Source organism: Engystomops pustulosus, chromosome 5 (genome assembly GCF_040894005.1).
Source record: "Engystomops pustulosus chromosome 5, aEngPut4.maternal, whole genome shotgun sequence".
Lineage (NCBI taxonomy): Eukaryota > Metazoa > Chordata > Amphibia > Anura > Leptodactylidae > Engystomops > Engystomops pustulosus.
In genome coordinates this window covers 82,522,747-82,542,097 of record NC_092415.1, presented here as the reverse complement: position 1 = coordinate 82,542,097, position 19,351 = coordinate 82,522,747, and the positions used below count along the sequence as shown (strand labels likewise).

Genomic DNA, 19,351 nt, shown 5'->3' with positions numbered 1-19,351 from the left:
TCGCTCTCCCTGGCAGTCAGACCCCTTCCAGGTCTGACTGTAAACTGTCTGACGTGCGCCTGCATGCCCAGACAGTTTACACATAGTATTGTAGAGCAGTGTATTGAACTTGAACCAGCGGTCAGAGCATCACTGGTTCAAGTTCACGTAAGTATAAGTAAAAACACTACACATTAGAATAAATAATAAATACATAAAAAATAAGCCCCTAAAATGTCACTTTCCCATAAAAAAACTTAATAAAGTATAAAAAACACAAAAACAACCCGCATATTTGGTATTGCCGCGTCCGTAACAATCTGTATAATAAAACAGAATTGTTACTGTACCCGCACCTGAAACGCCGGAGGAAAAAAAAAAAACGCAAAAAACTTTCTGAAAAAGGATCATTTTTAATTAATACCCTATAAAATGCTCTAAAAAGTGATTTTAGAAAATGTTATGCACTCTAAAATAAGCCCACTAAAAAGAACAACTGTTCTTGCAAAAAATAAGCCCCTAACCAGATTTGTCAGTCGAAAAATAAAAAAAGTTATGCGTATGAAAAGATGGTGATGCTAAAATGAATAAGATTTTCTCCAAATTAGATTTTATTCAGTACAATTGAATAAAATACACAAAACCCCCACATATTTGGTATCCCTGCGTCCGTAACAATCTGCATAATAAAGCAGAATCGTTATAAGATCCGCAAAGTGGATCAAAAAAAAAAGATTTTTAATTAATACCCTATAAAAAATGCTCTAAAAAGTGATTTAAAAAATGTTATGTACATTAGACCACTAAAAAGAACAATCCTTCTCGCAAAAAATAAGCCCTTAAACAGATTTGTGAGGCGAAAAATAAAAAAGTTATGCATATGAAAGACGGTGATGCTAAAATTAACAACATTTTTGCCAAATTACTTTTTAATTCAGTAAAAATGGGGAAAAATGAAAAATCTATATAAATGAGGTCTTTTCGTAATCGTGGTGACCCATAGAATAAAAATAATATACTATTTTTATGGTATGCTTAACGGCCAAAAATAAAACACATAAAAATTTTCCTAAAAATTGATGATTTTCATTTCCTCCACCAACAAAGAGTTAATAAAATCTTACCAATTACCGTATTTTCTGGGACTATAAGACGCACTTTTTTTCCCCAGAAAATGGGGAAAAAACAGTGGTGCGTCTTATAGTCCAGATGTAGGGAATGGAGGGCATCTGGCTGCGCTCTGCCAGCTAATGCTGGCAGTAAGCGCAGCCCTTCACAGTGAAGCGCAGCGGCTGTACTGAGTGCCGCTGCGCTCCTCTCCTCTTCTCAGCCCTCCACTGCTGGAGGGAATGGAGGGCTGCACCCCTGCGCTCTGCCAGCTCTGATGTATATCATGTATATCAGGGCTCTGATATACATGATAATTATGGCAGCAGTGGAGAGAGAGAGGGGGAGGAGAAAATCACTGACAATCCCAGCTTGTAAGTAGCCGGAGAGGAGCCGAGCCTGTACAGTGCTGTGTCTGACCTGTAACTTCTCTCCCAGCACAGGATCAGATAAGTGATTAGTGCTCCCTTCCCCCGGGTCTCTGCTCTCACACTCTTAACCACTTGTTGCCTGGTATGTAGTGGCTGCTGTCCCCCTGGTAGATTGTGAGCTCTTGTGAGCGTTGTACAAGCACTGTCATCTCCTGTGTCCCCCTCCTCATAGATTGTAAGCTCTTGTGGCCATTGTACAAGCACTGTCATCTCCTGTGTCCTCCTCCTTATAGATTGTAAGCTCTTGTGGCCATTGTACAAGCACTGTCATCTCCTGTGTCCTCCTCCTCATAGATTGTAAGCTCTTGTGGCCATTGTACAAGCACTGTCATCTCCTGTGTCCTCCTCCTCATAGATTGTAAGCTCTTGTGGCCATTGTACAAGCACTGTCATCTCCTGTGTCCTCCTCCTCATAGATTGTAAGCTCTTGTGGCCATTGTACAAGCACTGTCATCTCCTGTGTCCTCCTCCTCATAGATTGTAAGCTCTTGTGGCCATTGTACAAGCACTGTCACCTCCTCTGTCCCCCTCCTCCTCATTGATTGTAAGCTCTTGTGACCATTGTACAAGCACTGTCATCTCCTGTGTCCTCCTCCTCATTGATTGTAAGCTCTTGTGACCATTGTCACATATACTCATACCTATACAACCCTGGTAACTCTTGAGACCCCCTGACTACGTGCCAGCATAATTCTATCTAAAGATAGGCTGCTCGCCCCTGCCCCTCTCCAAAGAGGAACATGGCTGCACTTCCCAGTTATTTACTGTTACTTTATTAAATACTTTGGCATACTATTTGGGGAAAAAACATTTTTCTTATTTTTCCTCCTCTAAAACCTAGGTGCGTCCTATGGTCCAGTGCGTCTTATAGTTCGAAAAATACGGTAGCTATAGATGCCCCAAAATTACCTACCAGAAAAGTGCATCTCATGTGGCAAAAGAAATAAGCTCCTATAGGTCCACATTAAAAAAAGAAAAAAATTATAGCCTGTACAATGTGACAAAGCAAATCTGATCTGGATGGTCCCTCCTTCCCTTCTATGCCCGGCCGTGCGCCCATACAGCAGGTTACCAGCACATATAGAGTATCCGTGTACTCGGGAGAGATTGGGTAACAAACTTTGTGGAGCCTTTTTTCATTCTATTTCAAATGTTTAATTTTCCACCCAAAATGAATGTACAGGTGGTCCCCTACTTAAGAACACCTGACTTACATACGACCTTTAGTTACAAACGAACCTCTGGATTTGGGTAATTTACTGTACTTTAGTCCTAGGCTACAAGCTATAACAGCTTTAACAGTTATCAATTGTGTCTGCAATTAAGCTGTATTGTTAATCCTGGTTCTTATGACAATCCAACATTTTTAAAATCCAAAAACATTTTGACTGGGGTTACAATAATAAAGTATACGGTTCCGACTTACATACAAACTCAACTTAAGAACAAACCTACAGAACCTATCTTGTATGTAACCCGGGGACTGCCTGTATTGCGAAAAAATATTGCAATTTGCAGACTGCACCTCCATTTTGTTTTAACCCCTATAAAACACCTAAAGGGTTAACAAACTTCTTAAAAGTGGTTTTTCATACGTTGAGGGGTGTAGTTTCCATAATGGGGGAATTTACTAGTCTAGCTATTATTTAGGCCTCTCAGTGTCAATTAGAAATTGAGCAGGTCCATCTAAATATGGGTTTTGGTGATTTTACAAAAAATGTGAAAAATGGCACCCAAATTCTGAGCCTCATAACATTCTAGTAAAATATGTGGAATCTTAAAAAACCATCCAACATAAAGCAGACATTTGGGAAATGTAAGTTATGAATTTATTTGGGTGCTATGACTATCTGCATCAAAAGTAGAGAATTTAGAACGTTGAACGTAAAGAATTTTTCCAAATTTTTGCTAAATTTTGGGGGGTTTTTTCATAGCTAACCGCAAAAGATTTCATCCAAATTTTTAAACTAATTTGAAGTACAATCTCAAAATCCCCCAGATATCTCATATCGTTCCAAAGCTATAACCACTTATAGTGACAAAGGGCAGATTTGAAAAATGGGGCCGCGTCCTTAAGGCCAAAAGAGGCCGAGTCCCGTAGGGGTTAAAGAGTCTTTAGTTTTGTAGGGAACACAATCCATCTACTAACATACTGATGTGAATATTCAATTTGTTCTATAAGGTAATAGTTATATGCTGTGTCCTTTCAGTAACATGGAGCCAGGAGTAAGGCAGAAGATCAAGGAATTGTGGCAGTAAGTTTATTTTTATATTTCACTTCCCCCATTTTGAACAAAATCCTATTAATGAGCTCAAGATGCGTATGATAGTAGGAAAAAAAAATATATCTTTTATGAAAATTGAACAACACTTTTGATATGTCATAGATAAAAGAAAAAGAATGTTGGCAAAGACAGTCTGTGGCATGTGATCCCTTCTATTTTCTCCACACAAGTTACAGAACACATCTAAGTTGAAAGTGTGGAAAAATGACCACAATAACTAGTACAATAAGCTGTAATCCATGTCCATTTTGAGAGTCGGTATGGTATGTTTGTCCTAACAGTCTAGGGATCAATGGGACCTGGACACCCATTATAGGTACCTGATCATTTATGTACACATAGACATTTATTTTATACATATCCATTTTATATAGAACAATGCCAAAACTGGCACATGGGGTAGATGTCTCTTTTGTTTGGACAAATATCAGGCTATTCTAATGAATGATGTGTAGTAAAGTATCAGTGTAGGTGAGACTTTTTTTTAGGAATGCTAGATGGCTAGCTTGTTATCTTGGTGTATGGTGCCCACCTGTTTTTTTTCCCATAAACATGTTGAAATGGGGAAGTCAGGGAATTCTGATGTGCAGGCATACTGTAGCTGGATAATGGCAGAATATAATATCATTGGGCAGGATCTATTCTTCTTTTACTCTAGTTTTCAATATTTGACATACATGCATTTCCCACCCTCTGCTTATACTCAAGTCAATAGGTTTTTCCAATTTTTCGTGTTAAAACTATGGGTCTTGGCTTATACTCAGGTCAGGATTGTTGTAATGGACAGAGATCCTTAACCAATGAATGTCATGCCTGGTGTAGTAAAAATATTGTGAAAGTTTATGGTTGATTTAAGATTTTCACATTCAAATCCATTTCAAGCATCAAACATAAACCCGATACTAATTCACACCCCGGTTTCAATCCTCCAAATTAATTTAGACCCTAAACTCATCCAACAAATTTTTACATAAAATAAATAATATCTAACATTAATTTACAAAATGAATAACTAAGTCAAACCCCTAGATTCTTACACTAATTCAGGCACCAGCCTCAGCCCCACAGATTTATTTATGCTCCATACACAGCTGCTTGTCCCAACACACCACTTGAGTGCAGACCCCGGACTCTTACACGTATAATTCTGACCAGAACCTGAGAGTGGATTCCCATGCGGCATTTTGGTTTTTTTTGCGTTTTGAAGCTGATCCAAAACGCAAGTGGGTGGCGTTGGGCCAAAACGCATATACGTTTTACGTTTTGGCCAAACCCCTCCCACTTGCGTTTTGGATGAGTTTAAAACCGCAAAAAAAAAATCTGCCCTAAGACCTCACACCAATTTATTGGTTACCATTTTCAGATTCCCTTTATTTCCCAATTGATTTGTAGAAAGTCATTTTCCAGAAAACAACGCTATACATTGGTGTGGCTGCAAGTTGACACTTTGGCTTTCCTTGATGTGAGGACAAATGGTGAATCTTTGTGAGGAGAAAGAGGATCAAAGTTGAATGTGGGCACAGAGAACCTGTCTTAATGCAGGGCAGTACTGGCAGAAGCTACATTACCCCCATAGTAGCTGTAGTGTAGAGCTACAGTGTGCCTATGCCGTCTGCGATGTGGCTTCAGCCTCTGGTTCTTTCTGGAAAACATATAATAGCTGAGGTTTTGTTTTTTTAGGAATTACATGACAGAACTTGAAATGAATGAGACTTCATCTGACATGAACTTATCTGGTACGTTGTATAATATACCCCACGGTCATTATGTCTATATACTGAGCTTGGGCTCATGTGCCTCACGTTGCCTTCTAGATGTGTCTCTTACCCAGTTACTGATGATTGCAAGCGAGGAGAAATTTAGTGCATTGAAAGCCATTGCTGAGCAGTGTCTTGATCTTGACCCAGTTTCGACACAAGATATTTCACCACAGACCAGAACATTTTGGAGCCTAGAAAGAAAAAAACAGCAGGTACAGTTTCTTCATGGTTTCTAACTGTTGTACAGTAAAGTAAGAGAAATGTGTATACAGGCCACTCACCATACATTTTTAGTGGGCAAACCATTCCCCTAAAGGCTGCGCCATAGTTTATTAAAGAAAATTTACTGTCAAAATCAAGCATAATAAACCAGCAAGAAGTGCTCACTGCACAAGTGCTGAGAAAGAAGGGGGTAGGGCGAGACAGTGTAACAGTCTGTAAAGCCAGAAGCCCTTCATGCTCATTATCATAATTTTACAAGTTTAGAAGGAAGCAGGCCATGGATAATAAATATAAGTAGATTACCACAGTCTCTGTGCCTGAATGCAGGAAATGAGTCTAAGACAGTAAACCGTTAACGACGCTGACGTAATGGATGTCACGCGTCGGTTGCAGTTGAATGGAGAAGGTTCACTGAGCCCTCTCCATAGCCGGTAAGTCTTTGCTGCATATTGTAACTAAAACTTACCGGTAACACCCAGGAACGGTGGTAGCACCGGCCATCCCTGTCCATCTCCGCCGGGAAAGTGAAGATCGACACTCCCCGTGACGTAGTCAGGGGGCCGGCGATCAGTTGCCATGACAGCCTTGGGTATTCGAAGTCTCGTTTTAACCTATTCATTACAATGTGCGATTCGCACAGAAGGAAAATCCCCATATACTGCTATACTGTAGTATGGCAGTATATGGTAGGATCAAACATAGAACCTAGGGTTAAAGTACCCTATGGGGTCTGAACAATAGTAAAAAAACACATTAGGTATCTCCGCGTCCGAAAATGCCCGATCATCAAAATATAATAACCTTTTTTTCACTGCGTTTAACCCTATAACGGGAAATAGTGCCCAAAGACGAAAATGGCCCTTTTTTGCCATTTTGAAAAATATAAAAAATGCAATAAAAAGTGATCAAAAGGTTGTACAGTCCTAAAAAACGTAATCATACACCATATATGAAAACGTTATCAACTCCAGAAGATGGCAAAATCTTCTTTTTTTTTTTTTTTGCACAGGTTTTAATTTTTGTATGAAAACATTATAAAACCTATAGAAATATGGTATCCCCATGATTATACCGATCCAAAGAATGAAGTAGACATGTCACTTGGGGCGCACAGTGAAAGCCGTAAAATCCCAGCCCAACGGCACAAATGTGTTTTTTCACCAATTTCACTTGTATTTATTTATTTATTAAATACCATCATTATGAAGTGCAATTTATTACGCATAAAACAAGCTGTCTTACAGCTCTGTACATGGAAAAATATTTTTGAAGGTGGAGAGTGAAAAATGCAAAAACAAAAAAGGGCCTGGCCATTAAGGGGTTAACCTGAATAATGTCCTTGGTTTCTCATGCTTGATTTTTGTGGTAGATTTCCCTGAGCATGTGCTTTGGCTAGCTGCATGAGAAGTAGGGTACCCACATGTTGGGTTCTTGGCTAAATAAAATAGAAAAATGTAAAAAAAAACCACAATCACCCATTTCCCTACATATAATATAATTTTGTTTTAAAAAATAAAATAATAAAACCCTGCACACAAAATTGGTATTGTCGCTTGCATGGTGACCTTGGCCAAGAAGATATTACATTGCTATACCGGTATTTTGAAGGGTATAAGAAAATAAAAAACAAATTCAAAAATAGCAATGTTAGTACTGCCTACCTCCCCGAAAATAGAAAGCAATCAGAAAGTCAGATGTACAAATCTTACCGATACCTTTTGTCGCAATAAACAAGCCCTAATAATCCTCTTTTGATTGAGGAATGAAAAAGTTATAGCTCTCAGACGACACATAGCAAATGTCTTAAAAATGCTTTACAAAGGAGTTTTTATTAATTTGTTATTTTAGTAAAAGATTAGAAAAACTGTACATGTTTGGTGTCTCCTTAATCGTACTAACCTATAGAATCATTTTATTATGTTTTTTTAAACTGTAGAATGAACTTCCTAAACATTTTACTGCAAAAACAAGTGGCAGAACTGTTGTTTTATTCCATTCTGCTGCAGGATAGAGCTAATAAATTAGCATAAAAATGAACCCATGGGAAAGTACAAATTATACAGCAAAAAACAAGCCCTCATATGCCCATATTAGATATTATGTCTTTTGGAATTTGAGCCAGGAAAAACTTAAAAAAGGGCTGTGTCCTGAAGGCTGTTTTAGTCCGTGTCCTTAAGGTGTTAAAGGAAGTAACTATTTTGAACCCAATCAAATCCAAATATTAAATCATAAAATCATAAATCTTATTTGTTTAGGTATGAATAAATCTAGCAACAAGTTCTACTACATGTCTAGGACTAACATTCGCAAACCACAACTTCCTGTTTTTGCTTTTCCTTTTTTTTTTTTTTTTTAAACTCGGCTGTGTAATATGTGCAATCGTCACATATGGAGAGGACTCGGCCTGTGAGCCCTCTTTATACTCCCCATCATGGCCGACGACGAATATTTATGTTGACTGGTTGTGAAGGGGTTAAACACAGAAAATGAGCGGTAATGCTTTTGTAGCATAGATGTCAGTTTAACACTACATACACTTATGAAAATTTCATACTCCTCCTCAGCTAAAAATACTCCTCAATAACGGTTATAATACACAAGTTGTTTGTCCATAGCAGGATAAAAAATATATTTTGTACTTTCAGGTGAGCCCGGAAAGATTTGTTATCCCTGTGCATTTGCTTCTTATTCCTCCACATGAAGAAGAAGTTCTGGAACAGATGAGTGGTATGTAACAACACCTACACAGTTATACATAGTTATTACAGTATTACCGACGTTTTGCTGACTGCTGTATGACATGGTTTTCCATGGCAGAGATTCTACATGAAAGCCGCTCACTGATCTCTAGAGCTGTGCAAACTAGTGGAATAACACATTCTTTGGGATAAACTAGAATGACAGGCCTTCTTACCCTTTATCAGCACCTGACATGACTAAGGCTTGTTTTTATAGATTAGAAAGATGTTTACATACTCACTAAAACATCTTGGATAAAGCCTCTAGTTGCAGAGGTGGAGGATCTTCATGTTAATCCCTATTGGTTTTAAGTAGGATGCCATAAAAGCTTATGTAGCCAGCCCAATTCTTTTATCCATATAGTGGATCTGTGGGTCACAGAGGGCTCTTCAAGTCCTCCCACCATCATGAGCATAGAGATCAGAGCAGTGTGTTATACCCATCCCTTTACCTGTGAAGGCCATCATATTTCTAGGACAGGTTTGCATCTGCTTGTAAAGGTCCCTTTTGGATGACTGTAGGTGAAATGATGCCCAAAGTTGGCATTACAGCCCTTGTATATTGTACGTCTACTCGAAAAATGTTTTTTATGTTTTTAACTTGATTGTCCACAACTTTTTTGACTTATTTTTCCAGAGTTCAGGTACGAAGGTCAGTGCCCCAGTGAACCTGCAGATACTTCTCAAGAAGACGATTCTTGTAAGTGGCAAATGTTCAAGGACTGTTCTAATTTAGTGCATCTCCCCTGTGCCGAGTGCTCCGGAGGTTAATTACAGTGTTTATTAGGCAGCGCACACAAATACATGACAGGTCTTCTCATGAGCTCCTTACATTACATCCATAGTTGTCCACATGCCATCAGAAATCTTATCAAGCTTGTTTCTTTAGAGTCAATTTTGGGGACATAGGTGTGGTAGCGGTGGAGGCAACAGGGGCCACACAAAATGTATGCATTTATTGAGTAAAAACCTGTAGCATAGGTTTCCGTTCCCTCGACAAACCCAACCATGGTATCTAATAAGAGTCATGCAGGGAGGTACCGTATGCCGTTAAGAGGCAGACTGTAGTAGAGAAGCAATATATTCACTATATGTTGCAATATAGTAAAAAAAAAATAAGTTTTCACTTATCCGGTTAATGGCACGCAGGTCACAGTACACACAACATAAACATTTATTTGTCTAGAAATCTGCTGGTTTGTTTTTGAGAAATCACATTTATAAAAGGTATCCATCTATCTTCACCTTCTGGAGTCATGTGGGTGTGTCTTCAACTGTGACTCCATGACTCTGACTGCTCACAGGACTGCAGAAGTTGATCAGAGACGGTACCTTTTCTAAATAACAGATATCTATACAAATACATGTTTTCTTTGTGTATAATGTGACCTGCAGCAGCATGCCGATAACCTGATGACATGACATGAGAAATCTGCTGACAGGTTCCCTTGAGCTGAACCATTTAGATCTTCACAAGTGGACATCTGCATGTTTCCCCCACCATTGTGCTGCTTAGCAATAAAGCACATCCAGATAATTTACTTTATAATAAATAATTATAATGGAATCCTCCAGTTTTCAGCAGTTTGCTTCAAATTTTGAATTTTAAAGAAGATTTTTGTAAAAGGAGTCCTTCAGTATATATTTTCTGCTCTGTGACCTGCCTTGACTCTTATTTACAGGGTTGTGTAGTAGAGATTTGTTTTCTTGGTACTTTGGAAAACACTTTACAGAGCAGCAATCCCTGGGGATCCTCTCCTTCCTTTGAGACTGGCATATTTATAAACATGGTTTCTATATTTTTCTGTATCTGGGTAACAAGAACATCTTTAGATACCTTAATACCCTTACATATTTTACTTATTATATGGGAAATATGGTATTTTCCCACATATGATATATTGCTGTCATTTAGATATACCGTATGTAAAAGTTGGGGGACCTTTACGCACTTCTGTGTATTCTTTTGAAAATTGGTCACCTTTTTTTCTTCCAATTGAATCCTTCATTAATCCAGCACAGCCATTCAGTACAGCATTGTCTACACTTTCTGAGGATCCAGTAGATGAAGGGCCAAGTGATCAGTACGGAAATCCATGGAACAACCTACAGTCCCTCTGCGTTAGCGTTCCTCCAAGCTCTGGTAAGTAGAACAGTATAGAGTCCTTTTAGATATACAAAATACACATTTACATTTACATATTTATCACAACACATTTTATGTTGTTTTTAACAAGTTAGTGATTAGCACGTGTATAGACATAATGAAAGTGCCACGCTTCAAACATCTATATCTTCTGAACCGGAGCTCCTAGACACATTGGTTAGCATTAACATTGTAAAATTAAACCATACCAGTGGTGCAAACAGATTGACGTCTTGTGGGAGGTAGGAGATATCCATGCCACCAGAAGCAGAGATGGGATCCATAAGAGCAAATGATTGAAATCCATTGTCTCGCATCAACTGTGCAAAGTTCAGAGTATTAAGAACAAACTTGGGCTGCATTCACACACATGTATGGAGGACGTATATACGGCCAATATACGCCCCCCAAAACTTCTATGGGCTCAGAAAGATGGCACATAGAAAGATAGGACATGTCTTATCTTTCTATGTGATGCGGCGCCATGCGCTGTATACTCCTATGGAGAGGGGCTGGGGTGAGCTGCGCTCATCCCCTGCTCCGCTCCGCAGCGCCGATGTATGCCCGCCGTGCACATCGGTGGAATGTAGCCTTGGACCATTGCAATCAACCAGTGTCAAGTAATGCTATGCAACAATATAATAAACACAGGAAGAAGAGAAGATGGAAAGGGGAAAAAAAAGTAGGGAGAGCCTACCAAGGGGGTACAAAGGTAGCGACCCTGCAGCATACTCCTTTTCTGTGTAAGAAATTGCACTCCATAGTGGTGGTATTTAATATTCTATGCCATGTACTGGGAAGCGGGGAAAAAAATTCAGAATGCAGTGAAAATGAAGAAAAAACACATTTATTTGCGCCATTTCTTGTAGCTTGGATTTTACGGCTTTCACTGTGCGCCCCAAATTACAGGTCTACTTCATTCATTGGGTCAGTACGATCACGGAGATACCAAATTTGTATAGGTTTTATAAGGTTTTCATACATTTACAAAAATTAAAACCTCCTGTACAAGAGGCCTCTTCATACTCCCCCATGCGCAACAAGACGTACAGGTATGTCTTTTTGCGCTATGGGGTTAAAGTGCTGCCCATTGAGTTGGATTGTCAATACGACCCTCTTCTCCCACTCTTGACTGATAGCAACACCGCAGAAGAAATGCGAGCACAGGCTTCCAGTATCCATTGTTTTAGATGCTGCAGATCTCGTATCTCCACAGCATAGACAATTGACTTCAGATGACCCCAAATATTAAAGTCTAAGGGGGTCAGAAAGGGAGACCAATCCACTTTCCAGGAAACCGTTCATGTAGGAAAGCTTTGACCTGATACCCACAGTGTGGTGGTTTACCATCTTGCAGGAAAAACTTGGGGGTTGTGCCATCTTAAGGGCATAAAAAGGGGAACACATTATCATGTAGCAATTTCAGATGTCCAGTGGCATTGAGATTACTATTGATGAAGAAAGGCCCCACTATCTTTGTGTTAGTGAGTGTTAGCTGTGTTTTTGTTTGTTAACTTCACCATTCACAGCAAAGTTTGTTTCATCACTGAACATAATGTGTAAACTGAGGGTCCAGTTCCAATTTTGGTTTTGGCCATACTGCAAATTCTGTGCGCCGATCTGGGTCATCTACGTTGAGATGCTGCAGCAGCTGGATTTTGTAAGGGTATAATTTGTGATTGGCTAATATCCTCCTAATGGAGGTGCGACTCATGTCACTCTCCTGTGACATGCGGCGAGCGCTATGCTGTGGGCTCTTGCTAAATAAAGCAAGGACAGCCACTGATGTTTCTTCATTTGTGACATTTTTCTTACATCCACATTTTGGCAAATCCAACACTTAACCTGTTTCACAAAATTTGGCAAGCAGCTTTCTAACTGTAGTATCAGGATATGACTTGTAAATAACTCCTGAAAGTATAAAGTTATGTTAAAACCAAACACATCATTATTTTTTTCTTGTGAAAGGCCCAGTAAGTTTGATGTGTTACATGACCCTCTTTTCCCATTGGAAAAATAAAGTTGGATCTAAAATGGCCAACTTCAAAATGGCTCCCATGGTCAACAGCCATCTTGAAAAGTTTTCCCCTCCCATATCCTAATGTGCCACAAAAAGGAAGTTGATATCACCAACCATTCCCATTTTATTTAGGTGTATCCATATAAATTCCCCATTAATAGTAATTTACTAATAGTAAATATATACTAATCTTTTCATGCTTTGTGATATTGACTGTGAAAACTCTTCGGATCCTGGGACTATTGGATGCTTGAAAGGTAATGGTAAAACACAATACCATAAAGGGGTTGTATGATTTGCTTAGTAGTGGTCATGACCAATATAGAAGTAGTTCTAGGGAGACTTGCAGTGTTCAGGACCAAATTGGGTATGATTTTTTTATTTTTGGAAAACATTTTGAGGCAAAAAAAAGCCTCACAATCTTTTAGTTGAAAATGATATATACTGTAATGGTGCAATTTTTTTTATTTGTTGCGTTTGTTTTTGCTTTTATTTTTAGAATCCCAACCTACGTGTTCCCCTTCTCTTGCTCAGAACAGCAGAGGGAATGATGTGGGATCAGATGCAGACAGTAGCACTCCTGATATATTCACATCTGATGCTGACATATCTATGGATTATCCTAAAGGCAGAGATGAGATTTCCCCCCTGATGTTTTCAGAACGTTCTTCCAACCCTCAAGAATCTAGTACAAGTAAACCTGAGACTGACCACGCCAGTAGTAATACTAGTCCCAAGTGTGGACAAGGAAGAAGCCTTAATACCAGTACTACGTCTCTTAGTCTAATACCACTTACTCAAGACTCGCCATGTAGAAGTGTGACAGCGACTGGTAACGTTTCCATAAGTCCAGTCAAGTCTCATGAATTGCACAACAGCACCACACGGAAAATAGGGATGTTCTCTGTGAGTGATGACAGCGACATCTCCCCAAGAAGAAGGAAAGTCTCAAAGAGGAAGAAAACGACAGACGATCGTGAGAGCCCACACTCAGATTTGGAGCAACAGGATAGTGAGATTATAGAAAGACCAGATTGTGTGACTACTCCTGCATCTAGCAGTGAAGACAGACTGTATAATAATGGAAATCGTGTACAGGCTGCAACAAGTACACAAGTGGCAAGACAAGAGACAGAGGCCCCTGGTTCAGATATGAAAAAAAATATCAGTAAGCCTGACTATTATAATAAAACTCGTTTAACAGAAAATCACACACCCAGCAAGAGGAGGATACAAGCACATAAACCTAGCTTACAATTTGTGGTCAATCCAAAAATTCTCTCAACTAAAGACTCTGCTGATCAACAGTTAACTGCAAAGAGTCCTCCAACAGGCCAAGACTCCTTACAGAAAACACCCACAAATACAAGACACGGCCAGTCATCATGCCAGGCCAAAGAGAAAAGCTTCAGAGCTGCCATTGAAGTAGGAAAGACTGAACTGGTGAGGCATGCTGCTGCTCTGTGAGCTCCGTAAAGGGGACCAGTCTCTACCACTGACATGTTATACCTGCAGCATCTGTGTGGTGCCATTCCTTTGTTAAAGGAATTGATGCATTATGAAGCAAACATACCTTGAGAATACTGTAACTACACTGATGCAGGATCATATCTTGATTACTCCCTTTGCTGAGTGGTTTTGCTGAAAAAAACAATTATACCATTCAGGATCTTGGGAAAGCTGGGACAGACTGTCTTACCCATTACACGGGAGCTTGGAATTAAAATGGTTGCTAAATAAAGCATGACTAGTCAAGCACTAATCAACCTGAGCTGAATGACTCATACACAGCAGCTGGGGGATGGTGCAGCAATTGATTATTCTGTCTGGCAGGAAGGGAACTGCAGGAGATGATGATGCAATCAGTGAAAAACTCTCCTACTATGAGAAGCAGCAAAGCAAGCCAGAGAGCAGATATAGAAGCAACACAGCTTCATTATCATAATTTTATCAGCAAAACCACTCAGCTCAGGGATTAACCAAGATATGATCCTGCATCAGCAGGCTCGAGGTATGTTTGCTTCATAATGTATCAAATCAAATGGTAGGTTTCCTTTAACCCTCCAGGAAATATACAATCTGTAGTAGAGTATGAAAGTGCAAACCCCAGGATGGGAATCTTTTCCTACTGGTTCCATGTGGTGTAAAAATAATAAAGAACTTATTCTTTGCTTGGGCCTTTCCTCTATTGATGCAACATCACCAATGAGCATCAGGCATTAGGCTACAAACGTAACCATTGGAAGATTAACTATGAATTCTTATTATTTTTACATTAAAAAAATAATTAATTAAAAACCCATCCAGTACAACCACTTCAAGGCTTTAGACATTATCATTGGTGAAGGTTTTTAACATAATATATTTACTTTGCCATTAAGAAAGTATGGAGTGGGCTTATTAGCTAAACCAAAGCGGGTGTCTGCTGTAGCACCTGCCCCATTCATTGCAATGGCCAATGCAGCCATCCATTTTAATCAGTAAATAAAATCTGAAACTGCAGCACCCCAATAGAAAAATTTGTCGGTACTTTAGAGTGCAAAAAAAGACAACGTTTCGGTTCCTATTCGGGAATCTTTGACATCCATTTTAATGGTCATATTGTGCAACGTAGCTTACCATGAGTAAGACGTACAAATAATATAGAGCATGTCCTATATTCTCATGTATTTCCTTTCCATATGCCCCGTAGAAGTCTATGGGAAGATATAAAATGTGTTGCATACAGCTGCGCACTTTATCTGCCGTAAATACGTGCAGTATCCAGGGAAACCAGAACCAGTGGGCCAGCCCATAGTCTGTCATCCATCATTTGTCATACGGATACGATGTACATGTGCTCATATGGTTGAAAAGTATCCTGTATTTGTGGGCAAAATACAGCTGTATATTCAGAACAGGAAAGAATATATGGTCGTGTGCATGAGGCCTAACAGCTGGGCTCTGTCAGATATCCTCAGGGTTCCAGCATGCGCTTGCCTCTAAGCAGGAAGGATATGGAAAATATTCTGCAGACAACTTTGGTGTGATCTTTTGGTCAGAGGGGTCTGTCCATGGCAGAGTCACAAATGTCTGTAACCTGTAGTGAGGGGGCTCAGAAGGTAGTTGTAGTTCCCACTGTTATCCTCTCTCTATTAATCTCCTGGAGATGCTGCTATTTACCCTTATAACAACATTTGTTTAGAAGGCTCTTCCTTATAAGGGACCATAGTGTTTTTCAGTGGTGCAGTTAAGCCTCATGAGATAAACCATACAAAATAAGATGCATATGATTAACTTTTATGAGACTTCCAAGACCGATGTTCTGTACGTCATCCCAGAATTTCTCAAAAAGAGCTAGCAGGCACCTGCTGCCACATGTATTTACAGACCCGATCGCTGGATGTCAGACCCAAACAATCTCTATTATGGCACAACCCCTTTAAATAAATGTGGAATGAAAATATAAGGACATATGTAGAAATGTTTCTTTTTCTTTTTTTTACAGGCCCACCCTGATGGAACATCCTTCCAGTATAAGTACAAGGCGCCTTCTGAAGACCTCTGTGCACTTGTGAATTCTCTACAGTGAGTCATGTACATGAAGTATCACATCTATAGTACAAGCTTAAAGGAAACCTACCACTTGAAGTGGCAGGTATAAGAGGGAACTACCGAGCACCAGCTCAGGGTGAGCTGGTGCTGGAGCTTATTTTTGTTAGTGTTTTAAACCGCAGTATCGCGGTTTAAAACACTTTTTAAACTTTATGGCCGAAGCTGCTTCGCGAAGCTGCGCACCATGCGCACGACCGTGCACGCGGCTACATAGGAAGTGAATGAGAGCCGCGGGCACGGTCGCGCGCATGGTAGTTCCCTCTTATACCTGCCACTTCAAGTGGTAGGTTTCCTTTAAGATCATCTATAAAATGTCATTTACAGTTAACTCTGAACGATGACTAAATCTTCAAGATGATAAAACGTTAGGAACATAGAAGTGACCATAATAATATATTGCAGAACGATGCGCAGACACGGTGGGGATTTTTATTCTATTCAACTAAAAAACTATATATTTTTTGTTAAAAATAGAAAGCAACTGAGAGTGAACACCCAGAAGTACAACCCTTGGGTTTCTTCCCTTGTGATGTATGTTGTCCTCGTAGGCATGTGCAGTCTCCCCAGTATAGATTTTTGGTCCCTTTTGCCCCCCCTGGTTTATTCTTGGTTTCAACAGGTTTTATTTGAAAGAAAAGAAATAGTTGCTCAAGACACAATACGCCAGGTTCTCCCCATGCAAAAATATGTCATATAATACTGGAGTGCCTGAACACTCTCAGGAAATGCAATATATACGAAGATCATCGTCCCACGCAGGGGAAGTAAAAATGTTTTCTATTATCACCCGATCTAACCAGCAAACAACAGAACAAATTTATACAAATTTATACAAAGACGTTAGACAAGGGGACAACACAAAGGGGTAGGGGGAAGGATTTACAGATCAGAAAAGTTAAGTCAGTCTAAATTGCCATGTCACACACAAAATAACCATAAAGAAGGTGCTCTAATCTTCCAAATACCTATATGTTATGTCGCAAGTACAGCCACCGGCAATTGTATGTAATCGTTCTAGGGCTGCCATGTTTTCTGAAAAGCCTCCATACTATCTTCCCTAGTTGCCGATATCTTTTCAATGTCATCATCTTGGCCTTTGTTTATTCTTTATGAGCAACGACTATATGTCATTCAATATCCAATTTATTGCATTTTGTTTGGAATTGATGGAAATTGGCAAAACCACTGAACCTTAATTGCCACAGGCCTATGGGTCATCTGGGATTGATATTCTGTACTCTTTGATTTAATGCCTAAGTCATGTTTGATAATCCTTTTATGTTATTGAAAAAAATAAAATTACCGTATATCCTTGAGTATAAGCCAAGACCCCTAATTTTAACACAAAAAAACTGGAAAAACTTATTGACTTGAGTATAAGCCGAGGGTTGGAAATGCATTGGTCACTCTCCTTCCGATGCCTCTCCCCCGCCCCCAGCAGGTCCGATACTATACATTGATTTTCCGGCATCATAGTGTGTGCCGAGGCCGGTGCAAATAGTAGAATATCAGCGAGCGTCTGATGTCATGATCCCGGCAACAGAGAGAGCGGGGACATGGAGCCGATGCCGGAGCATCGCTGTATAGAAGAGGACTTGCTGGGGGGGGGGGGCGTCAGGAGGTGAGTACACTATTTGTTTTTTTGCTTGACTCGAGTACAAGCCGAGGTGAGGTTTTTCAGCAAATTTTTTTGTGCTGGAAAATTCGGCGTATACTCGAGTATGTGATGTATCCGTTTCACAACGGTGTGTGGCCTCTATCATACAACGCCGCTTGATAAATTCCCCACCATGTCTTTGTGCTGCTTGCTTACTAAATGTTTTAAGTAAAGTGTTGAGAACCGCATTCGTTCCCCACAATGAGATTCTGCGTGGAGGGATTGCTGTGTATATTTACTGGTATGTGATCAATTCAGCTACTGAATACGGCAGCACTTACATAATGATATGCAGGATCAGTAGCTTATTGTGTTCTTCTTTAGCTGGATTTCTTTACTTCAGTTTTTTTTCATTATAAACCACATAACATGTTACAAAACATTATACAGAGTAGAACACAACTACCCCCATATATTACTCTGGGCACCATGAGGGGGGGCATTAGTATGTACGGTAATATTACTTGTATTATATATTAAGTTGGGTTTTTTAAATAGGTTTTCTGTGAGCTTAATACATTTGGCCGCAAAAAATGTTATACAAAAATCATTATTTACTTGTTAAATCCCTGCAGCTACATTGCCAATGTTCCTAAGGTCCCTGCTGGGTCTTTTTTTTTTTTAAATTGATCCCAGTAAATATACACAGCAATCCCTCCACGCAGAATCCCATTGTGGGGAACTTAAAACATCTAGTAAGCAAGCAGCACAAAGACATGGTGGGCAATTTATCAAGTGGCAGAATGCCCCCCACAATTTTTTTCCCTCTGGATTTAGCATGTGCTTGGAAAAAAAGGATTTGAATTTGTGTAGTTTTTATTTTTATACATACTTGTTAACTTTTTTCTCCAGGATGCAGAGATGATCTGATCGTTCATCTAATTCATTGAAATACTTCTAATAAGTGTCAGATTAGGAGCCTGTACCTATTCTGTACAAATATCCAGAATGATTAGAACAGTATAGAAAATTTCTGGACTCCAGTCACACTATTTTGGTTGTATAATAAAAATCTAAATCTTGCAAACTTCAAACGTGTGTCACGTTGTGCTGTTTTCATCATCGACAGAGATGTGCATTACATACCTAGCAAGTTGCTGCAAGGATGTAATACTATATTTTGTATTTTGAAAACCTTTGTCCGATTTTTACAGTTTACTTGTTTTGTGAATCCTAGAATAGTATTAATAAATCAACCTCAGTCACCTTATAGATGTTTTATAAAGACACAAATATTGTCAGCAGAGAAAGACCACAAGCTTCATTTTCTTTGGCCTTTTATTATTGCCTATGCATTGCTACTGGTTTTCCCCCTGACTAATTTTAGTTTGTGACCCATTCTACTTCCTGCCTGATCTGTATTCCCATATGGCCAAAAAGTTACCACGACTTCTTCATGCCTTGAATACTGA

At 39.4% G+C, this 19,351-nt stretch overlaps 1 protein-coding gene across 2 annotated transcripts in view; it reads left to right on the top strand.

The window, feature by feature from the left end:
- The window catches only part of ACD (ACD shelterin complex subunit and telomerase recruitment factor), a 28,227-nt gene that overhangs the window by 8,034 nt on the left and 842 nt on the right, over positions 1-19,351 (top strand). For both annotated transcript variants that reach the window (XM_072152492.1, XM_072152493.1), the window contains exons 6-13: positions 3,728-3,772; positions 5,483-5,538; positions 5,617-5,774; positions 8,430-8,511; positions 9,160-9,222; positions 10,540-10,665; positions 13,188-14,131; positions 16,176-16,255. In XM_072152492.1, coding sequence (XP_072008593.1) covers positions 3,728-3,772; positions 5,483-5,538; positions 5,617-5,774; positions 8,430-8,511; positions 9,160-9,222; positions 10,540-10,665; positions 13,188-14,131; positions 16,176-16,255 — 1,554 coding nt within the window. The remainder of the gene's footprint in view (positions 1-3,727; positions 3,773-5,482; positions 5,539-5,616; positions 5,775-8,429; positions 8,512-9,159; positions 9,223-10,539; positions 10,666-13,187; positions 14,132-16,175; positions 16,256-19,351) is intronic.